General features: G+C 38.5%; 1 protein-coding gene across 3 annotated transcripts in view; it reads right to left on the bottom strand.

Annotated features, from left to right (window-relative positions):
* The window catches only part of nfat5a (nuclear factor of activated T cells 5a), a 41,535-nt gene extending 14,315 nt beyond the window's left edge, over positions 1–27,220 (bottom strand). The window contains exons 1-9 of one of the 3 annotated variants that reach the window (XM_067437058.1): positions 27,183–27,220; positions 15,034–15,159; positions 9,332–9,884; positions 8,616–8,799; positions 7,663–7,853; positions 7,406–7,578; positions 5,344–5,478; positions 2,651–2,703; positions 2,422–2,554 (exon numbers count right to left, since the gene is read on the bottom strand). In XM_067437058.1, coding sequence (XP_067293159.1) covers positions 2,422–2,554; positions 2,651–2,703; positions 5,344–5,478; positions 7,406–7,578; positions 7,663–7,853; positions 8,616–8,799; positions 9,332–9,884; positions 15,034–15,091 — 1,480 coding nt within the window. In that variant the 5' untranslated portion in view covers positions 15,092–15,159; positions 27,183–27,220. Of the gene's footprint in view, positions 1–2,421; positions 2,555–2,650; positions 2,704–5,343; positions 5,479–7,405; positions 7,579–7,662; positions 7,854–8,615; positions 8,800–9,331; positions 9,885–10,385; positions 10,449–15,033; positions 15,160–26,899 lie in introns of those variants that run through there. The other 2 variants (XM_067437057.1, XM_067437059.1) reach the window with 2 other exon arrangements.
* Between the last annotated feature and the right edge of the window lie 360 nt (positions 27,221–27,580).

Below are 27,580 nucleotides of genomic sequence, written 5' to 3' on the forward strand. Positions count from 1 at the left end.
GTGTAAATGTAACATTACTTTTATTTAAAGGTGCCCTAGAATGATTTGAAACAATATGTTAAATTGTTCTCTGATATCTACATAGAGGGTATGTGGTTTATTTAAGGCCAAAAATTGTCCAGATACAGTTGTACAGGTCCATTTATAACCCTATAAATTGTCCCTAGGATGTAATGCTCTGTTTTTGCCTTATTTGGAAGAGTCATGAATATTAATGTTGAGCTCTGCTCTGATTGGCTTATTTCAGCAGCTCACAGCAGTTCAGTGAAGCGGCTCGTGAGTCCTGACAGAACACAGAACGACTGAATGACACTTTAAGCAGAACATCTCAAATGGAGATTGATAAAATGCAGCTTACTTGTTTATTGGTGTTTTCAGATCATCCGTGTGCGAGAGAGAGAGTTCGCTTGTTTGCAGTTGCCAGATTTCAGCAATTTAAATCCCCCAAACAGAGCTTTTCTGTGAAAATAACATGTAAACTATCCGGTGTTTTAACCAAACATGTCCAATCTGGCAACCATATGCACCCGAGCTCTCTCTCGCGCACGGATGATCTGAAAACACCAATAAACAACTACTTACTGCTTGCAGGAATACAGTCGCCCCTTTCTTCAGTTTAAGACGCTGAGCAAAGCTTGCTTGAAATGGGCCGAACAAACAAATGATTTTGAAATAAATTGTTGTGGTATCCGATTATAATAAACATCAACCATGTTGACATATGAAAAGTCCTCACGTCTCCTGCACAGCCTGAACATGACGTGTGTCATGAGAGCCGTTTTTGCTATCCTCGAGTGTCGTTTGTTTATCTGCAGTCCCGATGATTCGGCTCCGTCAGTTCCGCCTGACAATGAACATGTTCAGATAGATGCAAATGTTGGGGCGCGCATTAGGGCTGTACTAGAATAATCGAATATTCGAATATTCGTTCGGTGAGGTGGCATTCGATTTTCAGTTTTGAGATTCGAATATTCGTTTTTTTTTTTTTTCAACACGTGACTTCCGTCGCGGACTCATTCTTACTCATGCTTGAAATAATAATAATATATTCAAAAAAAAACACTGCAACATGCTTTCAATAAAAGCATTGCGCATTTTAAAGATTTAAATTAACAAAAAGTCAGAATAAGACAAAATAAATCCCTTATATAGAATAAAACTAATTGTAATAGATATTACATTTTGTGTCATTTTAAAAACAATTCATTTATTCTTATTCAACTGTTTATAAGCATGCTACCGTGTTCTTTATTTATTACAGTTCATTGAAATCACTGTGTGTTACTAATTTAATTTCTGTTTTGGGATTCATTTGTTTTAAAGAAAGGTTCGTTATTAATACCTTATTAAAGTTCTTGCTCTCAACAGACTTTGTGTTTTGTATCACTTGTGCACTGTCCGTTTACGGAGCATAAACCTGCCCGTGTAATGCGTACCGGAAACTGTTCTATTTAAAAGATTATTAAATGTTTATTAATATTTAAAGAATGTGTGCCACCTGATCATATTGCACCAAATGCAACACTGCACTCCACTGGGTCTGCCGCAACACATTTACGATGCCGAAGAGTGAAACGTGAAGTCGTGAAAGATGATACAAATGCAAACCGACACTATTATTATATATTTAGCCCCACCCACCGAAGCTTCGAATATTCGATATTGATTGCCACCTAAGCTTCGAAGCTCAAAAAATGGCATTCGAAACAGCCCTAGCGCGCATATAAATGATCCCCAACGCTTGCGTCACGGTTGGGTTTATGTTGAGAAGCACTTATTTTTCCGTGGTGTTTTTGATTTACATATGAAGATTTACATATGCAATGGTGTTTGAGACTCACAGTGTGTGATGTCTATGTACTGAACTCGTATTATTTCACTATGGCAAGATTCATACAATTTTTCATTCTAGGGCACCTTTAAAAAGTAACTAAGTAACTCAATTATTTACTTTTTAAGGGAGTAATGCAATATTGTAGTGCATTACTTTTCAAAGTAACTTTCCCCAACACTGCTCACAATGCATGACAATTATGTAAACTTACAATTTTAGAATAGTGAGATAAAAAGTTTCTGCCACAGGCAGTTATTGTTTTAGGCCAGTGATACACTAGGTTTTTAACTTTTTTTTTAAATGATTTTCCAGGACAAGGTTTTTGCAGGACATTTTACATTGTATCTAAGTTTCTGTGTGTTTTCCAGGACTGAAAAATGTATAATCAATTTTTCAGGTTTTCAAGGTTTTACAGGACAAGTGGGAACCCTGAGTATCCCTACCACCAAAACTGTAACCCAATCCCTACAGCTAAACCCAAGTGACTGGATGTTTAAGCCCCAAAGAAGAAAATGACACCCCTTGTTTACTGTCAACACGTTTGCTGGACATCTGTTGATATTAAAATGCACCCTCTCTTCACCAACCTGTAAGAGGAGTGTAGGTAAAAGGCTGTAGATCGTGCGTTCTCCCCGCGTTTGTCACTACAGCAATCCCAACAGACACTGGGGAGGCCGCGGTCTGGTCATGATATGGGGGAACCTTCACCACTAGATGATTCTGGATCGAATTATGTTGGGAAGACACTTTAGACAAGATATTTTTGAATGATAAGCATTACGACCAGAACTGTAATGCCATGTGTCCTGCACTTGCCTGATGAAAAAGTTCCATGTCAATTTCTGCTTCAGCTTGCCAGCCACTCTCATCTGAAAGGAAAATAAAAACTAAAAACATGAAGGAAAAAGGTGCACTTTGGTGCAAAACATTCTGCACACGTTAGGGAAATAACGAGTATGTTCATCATACTAGCCATGCAAGCTAAATTTCACGTGTCATTACATTCTGAAAAGTGAGAGTGCAACAAAAGCAAGGCTTGACATTAACGCTTGTCCGGGAGAAGTGGATTTAGAAGGAGTGAGGGAAAGAGAATTTTACTTGTCCGACAGCAGATTAAAATGCCAATAACAAAAAATAACTAGCGAATCACTAAAATGCAAGAATGATTCTGCATTAATTTAGTGTAAGTGGCGATGGATAGTGGATAATAGTGTAATATATAATGAACTGACGATAACAAGGTGGCCCTGTTGACGCTCGCGCATCTCGAGAAGAAATCACAACGAGCGCCGCTCACACAGAGAAACTGCGCTAAACATTCAATGTGTGAAGATTTTATATTTATACCATATGATACAGTTAAACAACATCACACAGCCAAGAGTGTTTTCCTGAATACCATCACGACTGAAAATGACACGGATTTCCAGTGATGCCAGCAACACGTTACTTATGCGATACTCTAATCGGACTACTTTTTTTAATTAATTTTTTTTACGCATTACTATTTCCAAACCAGTAATTTGATTAAAGTAACTTATCCAAGTCACTGAGTTACTAAATTAGTCATTTTCCTTAGTAAAAAAAATTACAAACAAAATAATATAAAATTTAAAAATATTTATTTATTTATTTAATTTTTTTTTTATTATTTCAACTTAAAATGTCAGGAGATACATTGTTGACGTTACTGTTAAAAATGCACTTCCAATAAAGTGAGTGTTGTTAAAAACGGTCGTCATTTCTGTGATGAGGCGGCGGGGGTGTTGTCGGAAACTGCTGAATGTAACTTGTAATCTTACTTAGTTACTTTTAAAATCAAGTAATCTGTAAATTAACTAAGTTACTTTTTAAAGGAGTAATCAGTAATCAGATTACTTTTTCAAAGTAACTGTGGCAAAACTACTGATTTCACATTACAGTTCCATAAACAATTCATTAACATTAAGTCACTTACATTTTAGATGCAGTTTTGACTGTTTTTGTTCAGCAGCGAAAACAGTTCCAAACAGCAGAACCACAACGCATCTCACAGCAACAGTGTGTGTGTGTGTGTGTGTGAGAGAGAGTGTGTGTGTGTGTGTGTGTGTGTGTGTGTGTGTGTGTGTGTGTGTGTGTGTGTGTGTGTGTGTGTGTGTGTCGGTTGAATCAAAGATTCATTGGTTTATTCATAAACAGCTGCCTCCTTCCTGAATGAATCATCTGTTTGAATGAATAATTTGGATGAATCGACTCGATGACTCGCTCATTAACACTCACCTGCTGCCACCTACTGGTGGTTTAGTTTCATGTTTAAACATACTTCCCAACATTTCTTACTTGTCTATACAAAAATATAAATCTCATAACATTATTTATATGATTTATCATGCAGTTGTAATTTTTCAGTGTAAATTATTTAATTTGATTGGTAGCAGCCCTATAGTGTTTTATTTTAAATGAATATATAGATCAAATTTAAGAATGTAATATGAAACCTGAAGCATAGCCTATATTTAATAAGATTAGAGGGGAAAAAATCGCCTTTATAAAAGGTAAAAATATCGCAAATATGCAAATTTAAATATACCAAAGCTGACTGAACACTGGTGAGAATATTGCTTCAGAATAAATTATGTTTACAACACACACACAAAAACACTTTTCCGGACAAGCACATTTTTTACTCGGACAAGGTAATAACCGAAGGAAAAGCACATGAACATGCTTAATGGTATTGTTTTTTTATGGTGCAAGACAGGGTTCTTCAAACTGGAGGGCCACTGTCCTGCAGAGTTTAGCTCCTAACCTGATCAAACACACCTACACTACAAAAAAGGCTCTTCTTACTTAGTAATTTTGTCTTGTTTCTAGTCTAAATATCTAACAGTTAAATCAAGATGCATTTACTACACAAGTAAAACGACATAAGATATTTTTTCTTGTTTTGTTGAAAATAAAATCAAACTAAATGTTTTTACCAAACTCACCAACCTGGGATTTTCTAGTGATCCTGAATCTACACTGCACAAAATGCTCTTCTTATTTAGTGATTTTGTTGTTGTTTCCAGTCCAAATATCTAAATATTCTTAAATCAAGATGCATTTACAATATAAGTAAAATGACATAAGATCATTTTGCTTGCTTTCCAGGGAAATATATCAAAATGAAGTGAGTTTTTACTTAAAACTAGCAAAATTATCTGCCAATGGAGTGAGAAAAATAATCATTGGCAGATCATTTTGCTCGTTTTAAGCAAAAACTCACATCATTTTGATATATTTCCCTGGAAAGCAAGCAAAATGATCTTATGTCATTTTACTTATATTGTAAATGCATCTTGATTTAAGAATATTTAGATATTTGGACTGCAAACAACAACAAAAACACTAAATAAGAAGAGCATTTTGTGCAGTGTAGATTCAGGATCACTAGAAAATCCCCGGTTGGTGAGTTTGATCAGGGTTGGAGCTAAACTCTGCAGGACACACAGGTTTATCCTGGTATAAGATGGCCATGCATGCAGTACCTGTCGAATTTTCCTGAAAAAGAACTTTGGTTCCTTTGAGGAAGTTCTTGCCGATGATAAAGACCTCCTCTCCTCCTGCGACAGAACAACTGTGAAGGCTCTTCTTAAGGATTTCTGGCACCCCAGCAGGTTGAGCTGAAAATTTGACACAAAGAATAACGTCACAATCTTGGGTTCTTGGTTTTTGGGCTGCTGTGGTCTTGTGTTGTCTTTGTTTTTTAGGTGTTTCCTAATGTTTGTAAACTGTTTATCATCTATGTGTGCTGGTCTGGTTGCAAAGCAAATTGCGCTTCGGGGACAAACAAATAAAGAGAAGTGACAATCACTGACAGACGTGGAAAATAAAATCCCTTAAAGATTAATCCACTTCAAAGTAAAATGTCCTGATCAGTGTTGGGTAAGTTACTCTAAAAAAGTAATTAATTACTTGCTACTAATTACATCTTTAATAGTGTAATTAGATTCATGTACATATTACTCTCTCCAAAAAGTATTTAATTACTTATTACTAATTACTTTCTTAATCCTATATCAAGCTCGACTAGTTAAGTGATTCAAGGATAGACATGAAACAGCTATTTTAATTCATTCAAATACGATATAAAACTACATCACATATTCTTATTAAATGACCAAAGTTTTACACGTGAGAAGGATAGATAAAACATGCATTTTAAAGTTTTGATATTAACTCCACTATTGTATTATGTATATTTGATCTACAGCCTATACACTGTATTTAGTTAAACTACATGTGAAGTAACTATAATTAAATTACACAAAAATAAGTGTAATCCCTTACTTTACTTTTTCAAAGGAAAAGCAATTAAATTACAGTAATTAATTATTTAGTAACTAGTTACACGCAATACAGGTCCTGATAATTTACTCACCCCATTCTTCAGTCGAAAATAAATGACGTTTTTTTAGGGAAACATTCCAGGATTTTTCTCCTCATAATGGACTTCAATGGGAACCAACAGTTGAAGGTCCAAATCAGTGCAGTTTCAGAGGAAGAGCTTCAGAGACTCTGATGATCCCAAAGGAATAGAGTCTGATCCAGACAAACCATTGGACATTTACAACAAAAAAATAAAATTTATATACTTTTTTTTAACTTTTTAACAAATGTGTGACTTCGGTGTTCTGCTTTTGCATGACATATGACGTCATCGCGTCGTAGAGGTCACGTGATGTAGGTGGAAGTGCCGACCCAGTGCCGAAAAACTCCATCATGTTCTCCTCCAACTTTAAAATCGTCCTACAACTTTGTTTTCCTTTTATTTGTGTAAAGGGTGTTTAATTTAGTCTTTGCACGTTCTTTTTAACACTGGGTCGGCACTTGCATGACACCGTGAAGAAGAACACCGAAGTCACGCATTTGTGGTTAAAATATAAATGTTTATTTTTGTTGTAAATGTCCAATGGTTTGTCTGGATCAGACCCTATTCCTCTGGGATCATCAGAGTCTCTGAAGCTCTTCCTCTGAAACTGCACTGATTTGGACCTTCAACCGTTGGTCATCATTGTAGTCCATTATGAGGAGAAAAATTCTGGAATGTTTCCCTCAAAAAAAAAAAAGTATTTATTTTTAACTGAAGAAAGAAAGACATGAACATCTTGGATGAGATGGGGTGAGGAAATTATCAGGACATTTTCATTTTGAAGTGGATTAATCCTTTCTACACTGCAAAAAAAAGCAGTTTTTTTCTCATAAAAAAAAAAAAATCAAAAGTAAGTGAGTTTTTGCTTAAAACAGGCAAAATTATATTTAAATGGGGTGAGAATAATAATCTTGTTTCTGATTGAAATCTTGTTTCTTGTTTCCGTCCCAAACAGATATTATTTTTCTCATGCCATTGGCAGATAATTTTGCCTGTTTTAAGTAAAAACTCACTTCATTTTGATATTTTCCCCCAGGAAACAAGCAAAAATATGTCATTTTTTGCATCTTGATTTAAGAATATTAAGATATTTGGACTGGAAACAAGAAAAAAAATACTAAATAAGGAGCATTTTTGCAGTGTAATCAAATCTACACCCTGCTCCCCTTTGCACTCACTACATAAGATGGGAGAGGAGAGAGTCTGGAGGGTCAGAACAGATCCGTCAGGTCTCGGGATGTTGACTCTGAAGGCCAAACGAGCTCGAGTGCTCTTCTTTTTGGAGCCAGCAACGCCTATACGAGCTTCAACATCGGCGTTCCTCAGCTTCAAGATGCCCACACAGTCCACGCTGCCAAGACACATCACATTAGATTTCAACAATACAAAACATATGGGATCTAAAAGAGATCCAAAACAGCAGACTGGTCCTTACGGTAGGGTCATAGAGTTGGTCGGCTCAATGTTTACTTCAATAACGGTGGTCCCCTCGATATCCACTTCCTTACAGGCCGTTGTGTTGCGTCCCGTCACTCTGCAGGCTTGATAAAACCCATGAGGCTTCACACGTCCAGCGTCATTAGCCACAAATACTTGGAGCATCACTGGTTCACTGACTCCCTCTAACTGATGTACCATATTTAGAAGCATTACCATATAAACTGCATTCCTTCCATAAATGCATATTGGTCCAGATAGAGACAGAGCGACACGTGTCATAATCTTAAAGCCACGCCCACACCGGGGGGTATGGGGGCAAACCAACAGTCTACATTCTTCTTATCATTTCTGACTTATTACAACAAAAAAAATCGAACAATGTCTAAAAGCTGATATGTGACGAGTTGCACAGAAAAAAAGCTTTAAAAAAAAAACAGAACCAAAAACCCAGAAGTGTTTAAAAGCTGCTGACACAAAAACAAACATAAGTGCGTACATTCAATTGAGACAGAGCGGGACATGTTATATTACACTGAGAACTACACACTGAACGTAATCAGCGACAGGAAATATAATATAAAACTGACATTTGGATAGTTGATCAAATGTTTTCTGCACACTTAGACATACGGAGTGTCAGGATCCCAAAACTGACCCATTCTTCCTGCTCACGCTTCACGTCATATTGCCTGTGTCCACGTTTCTCCTTAAACGCTCGTTATTCTGGGTCGACAGCTTATAAAAACTTATTTTTATCTTGTTTGCTGTACACCTGGTCACATATCAGCTTTTAGACATTGTTCTGTTTTTTTGTTATAAGTATGAAAAGACGAGGCAACCGCTTCACGCAAGACAAAGTCAATGGAGAGCGTTGTATTGTTCTCCCCCCCGGTGTGGGCGTGGCCTAAACACGCTCTGTCTCTAATGTAATGTTAATTAAATTCTTACTTTGATCGTGGGGAAGCCTTGCTGTGTCCGGTCTTTGACAGATCCTCTGCTTCCCTCTGTGAGGTATCGAGCTCTGTGCTGCGTCTCCGGCTGAACCAAAATCTTCAGCTCCTTCCCTTCGCTCTTCTGCGGGTACTGGATGGAAAGAAGCCCACCTTTCTGATTGTTTGACACTTCCAGGGAGCTAAAGGCGACATAAAAGAAAGAACATTTAAAAAGAAAATCTTTGATACACTGCAAAAAATGCTCTTCTTACTCAGTAAGTGCGTCTTGTTTCTAGTCTAAATATCTAACAATTCTTAAATCAAGATGCATTTACTTGATCAGTAAAACGACAAAAGATATTTTTTCTTGTTTTGTTGAAAATAAAATCAAAATGAAGTGAGTTTTTGCTTAAAACAGGCAAAATGATCTGCCAATGGGGTGAGAATAATAATCTTGTTTCTGATTGAAATCTTGTTTCCGTCCCAAACAGAAATAAGATTATTTTTCTCACCCCATTGGCAGATCATTTAACTTGTTTTAAGCAAAAACTCTCTTCATTTTGATATTTTTCGACATAATATATTATGTCGTTTTATTCTTCTAAATTCATCTTGATTTAAGAATATTTAGATATCTGGACTGGAAACAAGAAAGAAATACTAAATAAGAAGAGCATTTTTTGCAGTGTGCACCCCTTCTATTCAAAAATGAGAAAATGCAAGGACACCAACCTCACTTTGGGTGTGACTTTGGTGTCTGAACCCAGTTGTGAAAGAACAAAGTGCGGCGCTTTGGCGCTGTCTGCATCAAACACATCCATGCCGGCTTCCTCTCGGGCCGCCGGTTTCGGGCCGGGCCGCTGCCGAGGTGTTCTCTTCCGGGATTTTCTGGGCACTTCAGTATTGTCGTTGTACGAACTACTGCTGCCCATGCTAAAGTTGGACACGGATTCATCCATCCACATGCTTCCGCTCTGCTCCGAATCTGGGTTTGGAGGCAGATCATCCTGGCAGGACATGCGGCTGTCATCTAGCAAATCCTCCGGAGGCGGAGAGATGCTCAGGACAGTCCGGCGTTTGGATGGGGTGGCCTGGCTCTGTGCGGCTCCATTAGCATCCGCTAAACCTGGCTCCACACCCAATCTCTCCGAAATCCCCTCCGTGGCCGGGCCGAGCCGGGACGCCTGCTCTTGGGCTGAGGTAGCAGAGAGCATGCTGGGACAGGAAGGAAGTGTACTGCCGAGTCCTCCAGGGGAGGAGGCGGCGGCGCAAGTGGCAGCAGCATCTGTAGTGTGCACAATGCAGAGCGATTAACAAACATCCCTTCAACATCTGGCTAGCAGTCCCGATCAAGCAGTGAAACTCGACATGGAATCTGGTCAGTGCCCTTTATCTGTCTTGTTGAGACTAAATTAAGCTGATACATTGTCCAATGCCTTTTGTATAATCTCAATAATGGCCCGATAACTGAGTCCTACCATAAAAAAGCAAATATTATACATGCATGGGGGATATACAGACAGAGCATTTGTTGTTCTGCATAACCCAGAGCTGATTTATTCAAATCTAGCCTTTCACAGACAAATGATATTGGCCAATGATAACTCTGAGACTAATACATGCCAATTGGGCGAACTGCTTTGGTGCTGAGCTATTCAAAACAGCCTCTCATAGACACATTAATATTGGACAATGAAAATCCTGAGGTGTTGACTAATGCATGCCAATTGGACAATTTGGTTGGGACTGAACGTAGCCATGGAGACAGAATAAACAAGCTTCTGACCTACGAAGCAGAGAACTGCAGACCATTTTATATGCAGACTCTCCCTGATTCAGAGGGAACTCCCTGGAATAAAAACGACAAATGACAGCGAATAAACAATAAGTGCTGGTCATCCAATGTAGATATCTGCAAATTTTGGTCAGAATCATTTGAGCAAAAAATAAATAATAAAATCATAATTTTCATAAAAACATCTGTTTTTATAAATTACAAATTTATTGGGCCAGTTTGTGTACAGAAATGGTGTTCTCACTGTCCTAGTTTGGTTTTGGTTGATTGTTTTACCTCAAATGTATTGGTGTATAAACACTGATATTAGTCTGGGCTGCTTGGCTTAAAGATCCCTCAGCTTCCTGTCAAAACAGGACGCAGTGTAACATTAACCTGAAAACATACTTGCATTCAGAGTATTGCCTTTTAATTAGGACTGGGCAATATTTGTGTCATTACTTTGTTGAGGAAGCAAAGTTGTAAATATATCGAAATGATTTTAAACAAAGATTATCAGATTAATTTATGCAAATGTATTAAATTAACCAAAAGTCTTTGTTTTACGTCACTCGTCTAGAAGGTTCAGACACATCCTTGTGTGGCATTGGATTTATCATGTGCCAGATGATTTAAAGGGGACCTATTATGCCCCTTTTCTACAAAATAAGTCCCAAGAACACGTGTGATGTTTCAGCTCAAAACACCCCACAGATCATTTATTATGCAATGCCTTAAATGTCTTGTGTTGGTGTTTGTGTGTGTATCTTTAAATGCAAATGAGCTAATGCACCCCGCCCCCTTTTCCAGAAAAGGGCAGAGCCTATACAGCTTATTTTACAAAGATATTGATCAATTAGGTGTAATATATACAAGTATAATATAATGTTAAAAAAAAGATATATCAGTCTGGCCACTTTCACAAAAATTGGTGATTCTATTGCCAAGGTGTGTATAGAACTGCTTTCGAACACTCCCGTAACTGTGCAAGTGCTCTGTGAAAAGCTTCATTGATGTATATTTACAGCATGATTTTGAAGCGCTGATCATCGTAGCCATTCAGACATGCTTTTTTTTAATGATTTTGAAGCGCTGATCATCGTAGCCAATCACAGACGTACAGTGCCCTCCGGCCCCCTTGAACTTTGCGCCGTTTTGCCACATTTCAGGCTTCAAACATAATGGTATGAAACTGTAATTTTTTTGTGAAGAGCCAACAACAAGTGGGACACAATCATGAAGTGGAACGAAATTTATTGGATATTTCAAACTTTTTTAACAAATCAAAAACTGAAAAATTGGGCGTGCAAAATTATTCGGCCCCCTTAAGTTAATACTTTGTAGAGACAGTTTTTGCTGCGATTACAGCTGTGAGTCTCTTGAGGTTTGTCTCTATCAGTTTTGCACATCGAGAGACTGAAATGTTTGCCCATTCCTCCTCCAGCTGGAGCTCAGTGAGGTTGGATGGAGAGCGTTTGTGAACAGCAGTTTTCAGTTCTTTCCACAGATTCTCGATTGGATTCAGGTCTGGACTTTGTCTTGGCCATTCTAACACCTGGATGTGTTTATTTTTGAACCATTCGATTGTAGATTTTGCTTTATGTTTTGGATCATTGTCTTGTTGGAAGACAAATCTCCGTCCCAGTATCAGGTCTTTTGCAGACTCCATCAGGTTCTTCCAGAATGGTCCTGTATTTGGCTCCATCCATCTTCCCATCAATTTTAACCATCTTCCCTGTCCCTGCTGAAGAAAAGCAGGCCCAAACCATGATGCTGCCACCACCATGTTTGACAGTGGGGATGATGTGTTCAGGGTGATGAGCTGTGTTGCTTTTACGCCAAACATAACATTTTGCATTGTTGCCAAAAAGTTCAATTTTGCTTCCATCTGTCCAGAGCACCTTCTTCCACGTTTGGTGCGTCTCCCAGGTGGCTTGTGGCAAACTTTAAATGACACTTTTTATGGATATCTTTAAGAAATGGCTTTCATCTTGCCACTCTTCCATAAAGGCCAGATTTGTGCAGTATACGACTGATTGTTGCCCTATGGACAGAGTCTCCCACCTCAGCTGTAGATCTCTGCAGTTCCTCCAGAGTGATCATGGGCCTCTTGGCTGCATCTCTGATCAGTCTTCTCCTTGTATGAGCTGAAAGTTTAGAGGGACGGCCAGGTCTTGGTAGATTTGCAGTGGTCTGATACTCCTTCCATTTCAATATTATCGCTTGCACAGTGCTCCTTGGGATGTTTAAAGCTTGGGAAATCTTTTTGTATCCAAATCCGGCTTTAAACTTCTCCACAACATTATCTCGGACCTGCCTGGTGTGTTCCTTGTTCTTCATGATGCTCTTTGCGCTTTAAACGGACCTCTGAGACTATCACAGTGCCGTGCATTTATACGGAGACTTGATTACATACAGGTGGATTCTATTTATCATCATTAGTCATTTAGGTCAACATTGGATCATCCAGAGATCCTCACTGAACTTCTGGAGAGAGTTTGCTGCACTGAAAGTAAAGCGGCCGAATAATTTTGCACGCTCAATTTTTCAGTTTTTGATTTGTTAAAAAAGTTTGAAAAATCCAATAAATTTCGTTCCACTTCATGATTGTGTCCCACTTGTTGTTGATTCTTCACAAAAAAAAAAATACAGTTTCATATCATTATGTTTGAAGCCTGAAATTTGGCAAAAGGTCGCCAAATACTTTCGCTAGGCACTGTATATGATGAGCGCATAAGCACAATGGCCAGTCCAAAACGTTTACGATTCCACTCAACAGTGCTCAAAGCAGCACATTTCTTAAATTTGTGTATTTTTGACTAGGTTGGCACTTTTGACAACACTGTAAAAGTGAGTTTTGCATAGGTCCCCTTTAACACAAAAAGATTTAATTGAAGTTGACATAAAATGGAAGTTGAGAACTACTTTAAAACTGTATTGTGCTGTATTTCTGAGTGAAACGGCAAAATGTGTAGAACAGGACTTGATTTGATCAATTTTATCCCTTGGTATTTGACGATTGTAAAAAATAATAAAAATGAGCGTACGGTGAATGCGACCTGACCGTGATTGGCTTATCTTTCATTTGGCAGCAATTGGAGCATATCACATGATTACGAAGATTTTGAATTCAATAAATTTTCATTAAAAAAGCACAGATCAGTGAATCAATAAGAAATAAAACAATGAATTTTGATTCCATCCAGACTATTAAACATTGTATTAAGCATTATGCTGTTAATATGCATTATTATATTGGTGCATTTCATTACATTTCATTTCTTGTATTACATTTTTCTTCATTTACTTGATAACAAAGGCTTTTTTATGCTATATTGCCCAGCCCTGCTCTGATTACAAGCCTTTTAATCATTAGTTGAAAGCAGCAAAGGCCTTCCAAAAAGAAGTGAAGAGAGAGAAGCCCCAAATTAGGCCAAACGCCAATATATTTGTAGCCAAAGCAGAAAAATGGCTTCTAATATAATTATTTTAGGTATCATCTAATGCGCTAAGGACCGCTGCTCAACCATAACATGCCCTCAACAGGCAGAGACTCCAGAACATGGACAGAGGAAAATCAGGAAATCACTTGACCTCAATAACAGGAAGCTCTTTTTAACAGATTTAATGGGACAGGTCACGTAAAACACTCGAAATGAGTTAGCCGCAAAATCTGAAATGACCTAAACAGCCAAAAGGAGAGAGAGAAATAAAAAGTGGAACGTGAAATGCAAAAAAAGGTGCAACCAAAAAGGTCAGGACGTGCAGATGGGTTTTAAAAAAGTGAAACAGGAAGCACAGGTCTGAAAGGAATGCAAACAAACCCATATGCAGTAGGGCTGTGCGATATTGAAGAAAAATGCGATATGCAGTACCTTGTTAAATAATGCGATATTCAATATGCGTTACGATATTGTTATTAGTGTGTAGAATCTATTTAAACTATATCTAAAAAAATTATTTAAAACTGAGAATGATACCGTGTATGTGTTTTACATTCTTTCTGGGAAAATAAAGCATCACTACAACAACAATTTGTCACAAATCTGACAAAACAATTTTAACATCAATGTAAGCAAACAAAAAATGTAATGCAAATATTTCAATACCAAAAACTCTTTGCTTGACTTGGTAATATATAGTTATATCAACCTAAAACTGAACCTCAAGAACATCCAGATAAACAAAGACAAAGTGTGTGTGTGTGTGTGTGTGTGTGTGTGTGTGTGTGTGTCAGATAGCGCGAGACTGCAAGGAGTTGTTTTCACATTTTTTGCATTTAGTAACATCACACAAGTCCCATAAGTAAGTCGTGTGCCCTGTCGATTCTCTGCTATATACATCAACCTGTACACTTTTCACAATGTTAAAGCACCTATTAAAATCATTCAGATATTGCGTGCTGTTGTGATATGCATATTTGCGATATTTTGATAATTTCGATATATTGCACAGCCCTAATATGCAGAGGCAAAAAATAAATAAAAAAAAACAATCAAAAAGATAACACCACCAGTAAAGATCCAGAGACACAAAAGACCCAAAAGGTAGTTTAGCATCACAGGAAGTGGCTTCACACACACAGACCGTGAACCCGAGAGTCGGTCGAGTTTGAGCAGAAAGATGGCGGCGGCAGGACAGGGCGATGTGAGGGGCGTACCTGAGGCCAGCGGGGCGGCAGGAGGAGGGCCGGCTTCTCCTCCGCTCTTCTGGCTCATGCTGGGGCTGTCCTGCTGTACGACCGAGGGCAATTGCAGCTCTTTAGGGAGCAGGTCATACACCGACTCTGAAACAGACACAAGGTCAAGGTGAGGCGTTAACCTGCTGTCAACGGCAAAGAACAATACAATATTGAGCAATAGGGTCAACCAAATTTCAGAATCTTCCCGGCTCAGATTTTTGACTTTTCTGTAGAAAGACAAACATAAATATTGATGAAAGCCGAAATATTAAAGGTGTCATGAACTGGATTTTTTTCTTTTTTTTATATTGTTATCTGAGGTTAACTAATGACATTTGTGTGGTTTTTAAATTCAAAAACAGCATAACTAATCAGTAATAGTCTATTTTCTACACTGGTTTTGAGTCTCTCTCCTGAAGGCTGGGTTTTGATGGGCGTGTCACTGGAGACTTGGAAGCAAATGCCCACGGCTAGGATTGGATAAGATTTGCATATTTAATTAGGGATGCACCGATCATGATTCTAAATGGCCGATTCAGATTTTTTACAAGCAAACTGGCCAATTCTGATACCGATTTCCGATTTTAATTTATTTTAAGCAACAAACAATAAAAAAAGGAAGTATACATGAACAAGATGTTTATTTGGTGTTTAATAGGCCAAATTGGCTTTTGGCCAATGAAAAGTTTGCAATCTGAAATTAATGGGAAATTAAATTAGGTTGAACCTATGTAAAAATTAACATTACCTATTAACTTTAACAACTGCATATTCTGCAATCCAAACAACACAATCAACACACATTCAACAATACAAACAAAGAATTTACTTAAATCAGCATTTGTTTTTAAATTCAGTGTAAAGAAAAAACAGTATTTACCAGTTAAATTAAAATAAATAATTTTATTAAATAATTCAAATATATATATATATATATATATATATAAATACATTGTTCCAAAAATGTTCAATCAAATAATGTTTAGTGCAACGAAAAAACAAAGAAAACAAAAATGCTACATCAGGTGCTTTTTAAACCAAATTAGGTCAATGTAATTAAGGTAAACTAAAAAATAAAATCATCCTTAACTGATAGTATTTCACTTCAAAAGAGCATGGATGTTCTTTTTTACAAACAGAAGCTTTTCGGGTTTCTCGTCCATCATGTGAGAAGCTGAGCTGAACAAGCGCTCGCTATCTACGCTTGTGCACGGCGCAGAGAGGTAAGCTCGCGCAACTTCAGCGAGTGCAGGAAAGCGGCTCTTATTTGTGTGCCAGTACACCGACGGCTTTTCGCTTCATGGTATCTGTGCTTCAGACAGGTAGCGCTGCATTTCCAGTCCTGCTCGCATATTGCAAAATACTTCCACACAAGTGACATGTTCACGAATGATTGTAATATAAACGTATGTGTGCGTACTTCCGGAAAAATCAGCAAAAAAAAAAAAAAAAAAAAAGGTTGCTGGTCCCGGCCAATGCATCCCTATATTTAATGAGCTTAAGCTCCGTTGTCATATCTAGCCCCTGTCAGTTCAGTTCACGAGGGGGAGATTATTTTGAAAGTGGCAACTTGTCTTTATCAAACAAACACACTGATTTATTTCTCATCCACCTGCTATTGTATTACATGGCCCGCACCCACACGATCGGTCGATATTATAAGCACGCGCGCACACACACACACACGTGCGCGCCCAGATCAAGCAGGAATTTCTGCCGACGGGCGTACGTTTTGGTCTAGTACAGCCCCGGGACTACTAATATTACTTATAAAAGACGTTTTACTCACATAAATTTGTTGCACCATTCCTGTCAGATCCAATATAGAAGGCACAGCATTGTGTCTGCAAATCCAGCTCTTGAGACTGGTTTACGAACGATTCAGCAGTGAAATGAAGCAAACACACAAACGGTCTTCCCCACATGAGCTGGACCTTCATCAAAAATAAATGAAGTGTCACACATTCCTAATATTAGGATCCGAAGGAAGCTTATGCAGCGAATGTGTTCTTCCACAATATCTTGCTATCTTCTTCCACGTTTATTGCTGCTGGCTAGCCGATCAGCTCCATGAGTCGGTGGGCGGGGCTACTGGATTAGATGAGTCGGTGGGCGGGGCTACTGGATTAGATGAGTCGGTGGGCGGGGCTACTGGATTAGATGGGTGGGCGGGGCTACTGGATTAGATGGGTGGGCGGGGCTACTGGATTAGATGGGTGGGCGGGGCTACTGGATTAGATGAGTCGGTGGGTGGGGCTACTGGATTAGATGAGTCGGTGGGCGGGGATACTGAATTAGATGATTCGGTGGATGGGGCTACCTACTGAATTAGACGAGTCGGTGGGCGGGGCTACTGGATTAGAGGAGTCATTGGGTGGGGCTACTGGTGTCTATAAAAGCTTTTCTTTGACTAAAAAGGAAGTTTTCAGCTCTGAAACTTACAGTATAATCTGATATCATGACCTTTTATATATCAAAAGCAACAACTGATCGATAAAATTGGTAACAATTCTCAAGCGATTAGCCAGGTCTGCTCTCTGTACACAAAGCTTCCATGCCATTCAAGTAATTTATGAGAGTAGTAACTGTAAAGAGAGAACAGCGTGTAAGTGAATATAAATGTAAGAGGTTTATATTTCTATGGTTCTATTAGATCGTAAAACCATGTTTTTATTATAATAAAACCATGCTTTTTTTTGTCCATTTGCAGTTTTACCATTTGTATAACCACAGAAAAACCATATAGTTAAACTGGATTTGAACCAAAACTATGGTTAATTTGTGGTTACCACTGAATAATAACCTTGTTATTTATTTATTATTATTATTGTTTTGTTCATTGCAAACCCATGGTTAATTTATGTAATGGTAAATATATTCACCATGCATTTTTTTCATAGCATTTAGCTGACGTGTGTTTGAAGGACAGGATGTAGAATGGTGTCTTTTGTCAATAAAATTAAAATGGCCTTTTAACCAATTAATCGGTAAAATAATCAACCAACTAATCGATTATCAAAATAATCGTTAGTTGCTGTCCTTTCAAGAAGTATTAAAGATATCATAATATCCTTTAAGATTCTGGTTCTTAACAAATTTTCTTTGAGTTTCTTCATTTTAAAGGCTCTTGATGGTTCAGTCCCAGAGATATGGAGATCATAATGCGGCTCCACGAGTATTCTAGACATTTTCAGTGGTCAAAAACCAAAGTAATCAAGCTTCTTCTGTTTCACTTCTAGGGCAACCGCTGGCAAACCCCATCAGAGGACGTGATCTGGAAAAAACACCCTAGAAACCATATAGCAATGCTCAGGCTACCACAAGCCCAACACCCTAGCAAATAAAGTTTAAAGTGGGCATGGTTAATGCATGGAATGTACTGGCAAGAACAAACTTTGTTCTTGTTCTTGCCACCTCGAGAAAACAGACAAATTTCTTTGTTCTTGCAGAGTATGTTCGGAGCTTAAAGGGGTACTTCAGCGCTGGGAAGATGAATCTGTATTTAAATTAGGTCATTAATGTAGCAGAAATGTGAAATTATTTTTTAATTTGGTACCTTCTAGACTGAGAAAAGACAGAAAATTAATTTTTGTCTCATGGGGATGAAGGACTACAATTCCCAGAATGCTTCGCTGCCCTGTGAGGCCATTCCCAAAGCCACCGCTACTGGATTACTGTGACTGAGTTAGAGAACAGACACTACAATTAACAACTGAATGTGTGTGTTCAATATAATGATCGAGTCGCCGTGTGAGTCTCACATCACTAACTCAGATTGGGAGTCAGACAATCAGGCACACAATCATTTGAATATACTCCAGGGTTTCTACTGATACAAAGCCATATGCTAATCGCTGAAGTAACCCTTTAAGAACCAGAATCTAAAAGGATTATCTTGAGGAATGTAAACTTGAGACCAAAAAAACACACACACAAAAACACAAGAAGTGCTTATTTCCCATTTTTTCACAGTTGGGCAGTTGGCATATAAAGAAACAGATTGATAGAGTCAACAGATTTTACTAATAGATCTAACAATCTCTGGGTGAGAATAAAATCATGATGCTGCCATTTTTCTAAAGTCATTTTAACATCCCAAAGCTGTTCTATCGGGTTGAGCTCAGGACTCTGCAGGCCAGTCAGGTTCCTCCACACCAAACTTTCTTCATTCATGTCTTTATGGACCGACGCTTTGTGCACTGGAGCGCAGTCATGCTGGGACAGGAAGGGGCCGTCCCCAAACTGTTCCCACAAAGTTGGGAGCATGAAATTGTCCAAAATGTCTAGATATGTTGAAGCATTAAGAGTTCCTTTCACTGGGGGCCAAGCCCAACCCTGAAAAACAAACCCACCTCACAATCCCAACCATAGAAATCTGTTCCCATTCTCAATGGAAAAGTGCTCAAGCAACATTGAAACAAGTGAACCAAACAAGTGTGTACACACCCCTAAAATCAAGGTATAATAAATATGCATGACAAGTAGGGTTGGGCATCGAGAACTGGTTCCAACTTGGAACCGTTTAAAAAATAACGATTCCATTGGAATCGTTTAGAAAATTTGTTTTCGGTTCCGATCTTCGGTTCCAAGCGCGCAAGTTTTGGTTTCCATGGCCACCTGATTTCCGGTGCTTGCGCGCCCGCTTGTTCATGGAAGCCCGGCAAGCGGCTCTGAAGTGTGGATTTATTTCACTTTTAAAAGCCTGGGTCGGCACAGTGCAACTAGTGTTGTCAAAAATATCGATACTGAAATATCTGAAAAGATACGATAGCCTGCTCAGCCTACACAATCCATCCCAGCTGCTCTCCTCTCGTCTCCTCTCGTCTCCTCTCGTCTCCTCTCCTCTCCTCTCTGACCGACAGCGAGTTGACGCGCAGCCGCATATATTCTCATTCAGCCGGTTAACGTTAACCTCTGAACACGACGGACGCGCGTTCTGCTGGACTTTTCCTTACGACAGCGTGTTAGTGTTAGTGTGTGTGATCGGTCTGAATTTCGCGCGGGATTGCACATAATTCTACGAATCCCCGCAGATTTCAAGCTCACATCTGAAGCGCACACACACACACATAGCCTACCGTAATAAAGCCGCCACTGACATACAAGTGCAAATATTCGCTTCTTTTTCCAGCTTATTTTTGGTCAAATACACTCAAACTAATTCTCAGTGCACATTTTGAACAGTATGTAAACAGTCTGAAACAAGCAGTTCTTAAAGGGACAGCAGTCATTTGTCATTCAAAGTCAAACTACAAAAAGACAAACGATCACACTGCTCTTGACTGATCAACTTGTCTAACTTTAATGGTTTTATATGAAACTATTTAATTTTTTGCAAAAACATTATCCAATGTTATTTTAAATTTATTTAGCCACTTTGCGTTTTTTTATTCAGTTTCTTACCTGAATGTTAGACCTACCCGAAAAAATAAAGCAGTCTATTTCATTTATATATTTTATTCTATTGTATTTATTTGTGCTATTTTTTGTAATATGTATCTTTGTTTATTCAATTGACCATTCAAAATCAAGCTTACTTGTGCTGTGTGTAAACTATTGCAACACAATTACCCCGTTGTAAAAAATACATTGAGTTAACAAATATTTGTGAGATAATTTTAATAGTAATTGATCAATGTTTATATATGAGAAAAAGCTTAAAAGCTTTATCATATAAAGTGATCTCTTCAGAAGAAATGTTTGATTGCCTAGACTTTCAAAAGACAGACAAAAAAAAAATTATATAAAAAATAACTAATTGACAGTATATGCAGTGTTTTTCCCCCACTGTATTGAAAATAGCATTAATATCGATGTGACATGTTTTGACTCCACCCCTCAAAGAACCGGAATCGAAAGTAAGAATCGGAATCAGAATCGTTCAAATCAAAACGATGCCCAACCCTAATGACAAGACAGCTGCACCAAAAATATTGGTGGTGTGTGCTACTAAATTACAGCCTGCATAAAAACATGTAGGCGAGTTTAAAAGTTATCATTATGTTTAACAGCACATGCATTGTTTATTAGACACAGACATTTACAAAGATCCCAAAAAGAGCAAAGTATGGAAATATGCAATAAATAACATGATCCAATAATGATACTGATACATTTACTACAATGCCAGGCATTACTAACAGATCTCATGCTTCATAATAAGAGAAGCCGTAGTTGTGTGGTAAGGTATTATCGCTGATGAGCAGCAGATATTTAATAAGCAGAGGAGGTGTTTATGGCTCCCATGGAGGGACACTGTGTCCCCCGGAGCATGATTGCAGAAGCACTGGAGCCGTTTTACCATGACATTACCTGGAAAACACAACCACAGCAACTTCCCACTACAACACAATCTTCCGCTTTAAAGAATAAAACCAGAAACCGAGGGCAACACAGATATGATGTCACTGACAGGCCATGCCCTCACACGTCCTGGTTCATTGGTTAAAACAGCAATTTAGTCTAGATTTACAAATAGCTGGAAACATTTGGGATATTGTAAGTACTCAACTGAACTTAATATATAACACTGGCCTAGTGGTGTTTGGATATTTTACTGCAAAATCTTACATAGTGCACCTTTAAGAAATAACATTATTTGACCCCTAAAATTTCTAAATGCGCTCCTTAATTTTCATGTAAATTTGAATTTGTAAATGTACACATTGGTGTCCCATTCATTAAAGTAAATCACAATTAAATAAATAAAATCACATTTTCTTAGGGAACAAATCTGCATTATGTTCCAAACCAGTTAACTCCTAAAGTTTTCTGTCATGTTTTAAAATGTAGATAGAAAACATTAAAATTACATGCGTCAAGGTTAGGACAAATTTACCGATTTTGTTGTAACGTTGAGAGGGGGCTGGGGGGGTTGTGAATGAATAAAACCAGCTCACATACATTTAAAATTATGCATTTGGCAGATGCTTTTATCCAAAGCGACTTACATTGCATTCAAGGTACACATTTTACATTTTTTGTCAATTCTTGCTTTCCTTGGGAATCGAACCCATGAGCTTGGTGTTGCTAGCATCATGCTCTACTGTTTGAGCTACAGGAAAGCAACAAAATGTACAAACAAATACAATACAAAAATGTAGCTAGTTTACGGAGGCCTAGGTAATAAAGCAATTGTGAAATAAAGTTTAAATTTATATATATATATATATATATATATATATATATATATATATATATATATATATATATATATATATATACAGAGAGAGAGAGAGAGAGAGAGAGAGAGAGAGAGAGAGAGAGAGAGAGAGAGAGAGAGAGAGAGAGAGAGAGAGAGAGAGAGAGAGAATCCAGTTATGATTAAACAAAAAAAACCTTCTCAGCTCATTCTAGGAGGACGAACAATATTTGTGACTTTGTTGGTCGTTGTCATTTTTTCTCTAGGCTATTGATGAAGTGTCGATGCACTGCGAGGATCACAGACGGACCTCCCCGGCAGGAACGCTTGGGAAATAAAGTGAAGCTCTGAATGCCACGTTGTGCATTCCTGCCATTTCAACACCGCATCCCCGGACGACAGAGAGATAATGGGATCGCCCGGATCTCCTCGGCCAAGGATTAAATCTGTTCAAAGGAACCCGAAAAGACAGGAAAACTGATCTTAAAGCCGGACAGTGTCACAGTAATTACACACCTCATGTGTGAACGCTGGCTTTGTAAAACGCAGGTGGTGACCTGAGGAAAACAATCATCTAGAAATGCTAAACCCATATGTCACGTGGATCCAACACAAGAGGCCAAAGCATGACCCGGGTCAAGCAGCTAGAGACCGATAATACACTAGATTGTGTCTAGTTTGTCTAATATGAGTGCTGTCACCCTTCCAAACCTCGCCACCATGAAGCCAAGGCATTGTGGGTGGTTTCTAGGGGTGTAAGAAAATATCGATACACGTGAGTATCGCAATATTTTGTTTGGTGATACTGTACCGATTCTCAAAAACACTGTATCGATTAGGGGTGTCCATGGTTAACCGATTGACCGATTAACCGTTAAAAATTGCGTAACCGAGTGAAACATTTTGCTCGGTTAAGTGGCGTCAATGACGTGCCTTGAATTTAGTTGTAATATATGTTTGCACCCCTAGAGACCGCCGGAGCGCTCCCAGACATTTGTAGTATCCATAGGGTTAGGGTAGTATCCACAAGAAGAAGTCATGACCAGCTTTCTAAGCGGGCAAAGAAATCGTGGGAGCACTTTAAAAATGAGAGTGACGGGGCGAAATGCAAGTATTGCAATGCAGTGCTTACCGCATTTTTCAGGCTATAAGTCGCTCCGGAGTATGAGTCGCATCAGTCAAAATATGCGTCATGAAGAGGAAAATAACATACGTCGCACTGGACTAAAAGTCGCATTAGGGCAGAAGCAGAGCGGGAGCCGCGCGCGCTGTGCATAACGGATCAGAAGAAAGAAAGTTTGAAGTGAGAAACTTGTGAATGACTAGAGAAAAGCAGACGTTACTTTAACTGTAATGAAGAAGAAAAAAAAAGCTGATTGCGGACTGAAAGCAAGATGGCCAGAGCTGAAGGGACGAGTCCACAGATGCTTGAACTCTGCCGGGAGAGGCTCATCAGCCGCGCGAGTCAAACGCTGACGCAAACGTCTGTGTGAATCATTCTCGGCTGCATATTTTACTAACGTTACATGCTCTAATCGTGCAGGCGCCCTCGCGGCCACTCGCATTGCTCGTGAACTGGAGCGCATCTCATCCTAATTTAACGAAACTCAGCGTACGCCTCACAGACATGAAATAGATCTTAAGAAACTTGAAATGTCTTTTAACAATTTAAAATGAAAAGAAATAGGCTACTCTCTGATTGTGTAATCCATGATGTGCATTTCTCTCTATAGGCGCGTTCACTACGGAGATGGTGGTCGTCAAATTAATAAACTAAAAATAACCCTGACGCACACTATGGTTAACCGAGTATTAACCGCTAAGGGCCTCGGTTAACGGTTAATGAAAAACTTGAAAACGTGCAGCCCTAGTATCAATATTAATATATTTATTTATTTACATCCAAGATTCGTGGCTTGTGTTCGAATTAAACCGCAAACTGTATACAACCCAACCGCTAGATGGCAGTGTTATCTCAGAACGTAACTGAAGCCGGAGAAGCGCAAGGTGAATGTGTGTGTGTGTGTGTGTGTGTGCATTAGCATTCGCAAACCTCACAAGACCATAGAACTATTCCGCTCCCGCGGTTTACAGAGCTGAAGTGTGGACTCATTTTGGCTTCAGCTACAAAGAAGCCACTCAGGAAATCAACAAGAGTCAGGTGGCGCTGGCAGGGTGGTGTATTCACAGTTTCAGCTCAAATACAATCCCTGATATCAATGACTGGGTAATTAGAGAGAGACCATTATTTAGTTTCTTTTTCAAAGACATAATCATCATCTAGCAGTTATTTTTTATAGTCATATGTTCATATTTGTATAGACATCTCATATTTTGTCAGCATAAATTTTCGTAACAGTCTTAAAATAGTTTCATATCTCCTTGACGGAGAAGCCCCGCCCCCTGCACAAGCCCCGCCCACGGTTAATCGATTACTCTTTTTTGACACCTATCGATGATCGAAAGGAAAAATTGACAAAAATGCCCATCCCTAATTACTACAATCTTTATTTGAAGCTTTGTTACTTCTAAAGGTGGTTTGCTCTATTTTGATCTCTCCTGTAGTTTATACCTGAACTATAAACTTTTCTCCCAGCTCTTCTGTGATAATCAGAATTATCTTAAGACAGAAATAATAATCCTGTGTGGTTGAATGACGACAGCTGTCTCTGGATCAGATCTGAGTGTTCGCTGTGAATTTGGCAAAGGTTTATGAGACAGAGCAGAATAACTGTCATTTAGGAATATATCATACGAGTGTTTGAATCTATTTCTGCTTTAAACGCCACCTACTGTCAGAGAGTGAATTTGCATTTTAATTCAGCCCATCTGGCCGTTGCCATATTTTTCAAGAAGTCCTCGCCGCAGCCTGTAGCACGATGACGTACTGGATCGGATCCAACACGTAATGGACGTGCATGCGCGGTGGTTTCATTCAAAATTCGACGACGTCATATACGCACGCGCAGAAGAGTTTTGGGGACATCACTGAATGCACAGGAGAGTTTTGCTGAATAGATAAATACTCAAACCGCTCACGCAAAAGTAATGATTAATAACATGCCCACGCCATCAGGACACACGTTTTGCATTTCCCTTGAATGTGTAGGCTACTGGTATTTTAAAGTTCTTCACAGATCGTGTTGCATTGTACCATGAGGATTAAAATTACAGAGACAATTACTTGACTCATTTTTCCTTCCACTCAACAGCAAGTATGATCAGAATATATTAAAATTGTAACTGTTTTGCATGCATTTACAGCGAAGCTAGGATCATTTAAGCATCACATTAATGAAAATTATTCATCAATAACTACTTAATACTATTTATCAGTACTACAACTACACAGTTTAGAACATCATCTATATACAATAATGATCATACATTAAGACCAGCGCATACGCATTATAAGTTAACCCAGAGATCGGTAGGCTATGACATTTCCATAACGATCCACCATCCAGTACATATTGGATCTGATCCAGCTACGTCATCGTGCTACAGGCTGCAGCGAGGGGTGTCTCATATTTTCTGAACGATTCATGTCGAATTTTCCTGATATTCATCTTGGTGTGAACGGCCGTTTCCAAAGAACGATAACGTGTTTATAATAGCGAGAAGTCTACGAGAATGAAAAAGTCGACACCACAACAATGCTAACAACACGGAGTAAAGCTGTTGGTCTTTGAGCTGAAAAATAATTACAAATAAAAACTGACAGCCAATCAGAATCTACAACTTCAAAAGAGCTTAAGCAAGTCACGATAGTCTTTTCTGAATTGCTTCGCAAACAAGAACAAAAGTAGGGCGGGGCTTGATTTGGTCCATGGGCATTTGATTGGATGTGGTTTGCTATTCATCGTCTTTAGTGACTGACACACTGCAGCACAACCCTGTCAATATTCCATCTCAAAAGAAGAAAAACTAAATTATGTGATCTAAATGCAAGTTTTGGGCACTTATATATCTTATATACAACATTCAGTTTATATTCAAATCTGCATCATAATAAACCCAAAAAAGGGATGTTATCCACTTCTCATTGGCTTACCACGTGTGTATCTGTAACCGTATAAGCCTCTAACCGTCAGTGTATTCTCATCCTATCAACACAAACACCATATGCTGTGCTTTCCTTCTAATATGACAAACACTGCCAGCTATATTCAGCAACATGTTAGCTGTCAAGTTGAGTGTGTTGAAATATTAATTATGCTAGGCATCATCCACCATGACACTAGTCCAACTTTAGAGTACTTCAAAGTCAGTGGACATAAAACACCACCACAACAACAACAGCGTGTCTGAAATACGTGTTAGTTGTTCGACAAAACACCTTGGTTGTCTCGGAGCCACGAGTCACTTAAAATGTGTGTAAAGGTAAACACACACACACACCCACCCACCCGCTCGCTCTCTCTCCCTGCCTTACACAGACACACACGCACACACACAAACACTCAAATACACACAAACGCACGCACTTATATATAGACTCTCTCTCACACACGAATACATATAGACTCGCATTCCCTCATACATATACACACACATATATATAAATACACACAGCTAGCGCGTGCTCAACCTCTCGTGCTAAGTAACGTTAGCAATTCTTCATATTTATACACAACTAAACGCCTCCGTATAGACTTAAATGCACAAAGAAAGGACGTAGTGTGGTTAAAAACACGCTCTTACCTTTGGAATAGAGTGATTTAGGAGAACTGGGGTCGATATCGGCGCTCAGGAGAGATATAAAATCAGAGGGCATGCTAGCATGCTAAAGCCTCATGAGATCAGAGGAAACGACTCTATCACTCTCGGCTTAAAGAGCAACGCATACAGAAAGAGAGATGCTTTCAATCATAAAATCCTTATAAAGGCTTTAGAGCACATGTATAGTAGTGAAGTTCACACTCAGGAACATTTTAATGTGTTTTTTCTCCATCTGATTAGCTAGCCAGCCATAAGAGCCATTCACCTTTTTTCAGCGACTCCTCCCCCCTTTCTGCGCATGCGCACGACTTCCGACTGACAGATTATTGTTCGACTGACTGTGATAGTAAGTGTTAGACTGAATAATTATTATTTGAATATGGTTAGTTCTGCAAGTATGACAGACTAGCGCTGACGGATTATTACTGTTCTTCTATCTAACATAGATAAACAATTTTTTTTGATACGTTGTAATTTTTAAACAATTCACAACAGTTAGTTATATTTACAAAGCAAAAAAGTAATAATAATAATTTGATATATTATAGTGTATTCTTTTCATTATTAACGTTGCAATTAATTCACTTTAATAACAGCAAAGATGTTCACGTATGGACCTTATAAAATTGAAACATTTACAAAACATTTTGTACTGTGGAGCTT

The sequence above is a fragment of the Pseudorasbora parva genome, chromosome 25 (genome assembly GCF_024679245.1).
Source record: "Pseudorasbora parva isolate DD20220531a chromosome 25, ASM2467924v1, whole genome shotgun sequence".
NCBI lineage: Eukaryota > Metazoa > Chordata > Actinopteri > Cypriniformes > Gobionidae > Pseudorasbora > Pseudorasbora parva.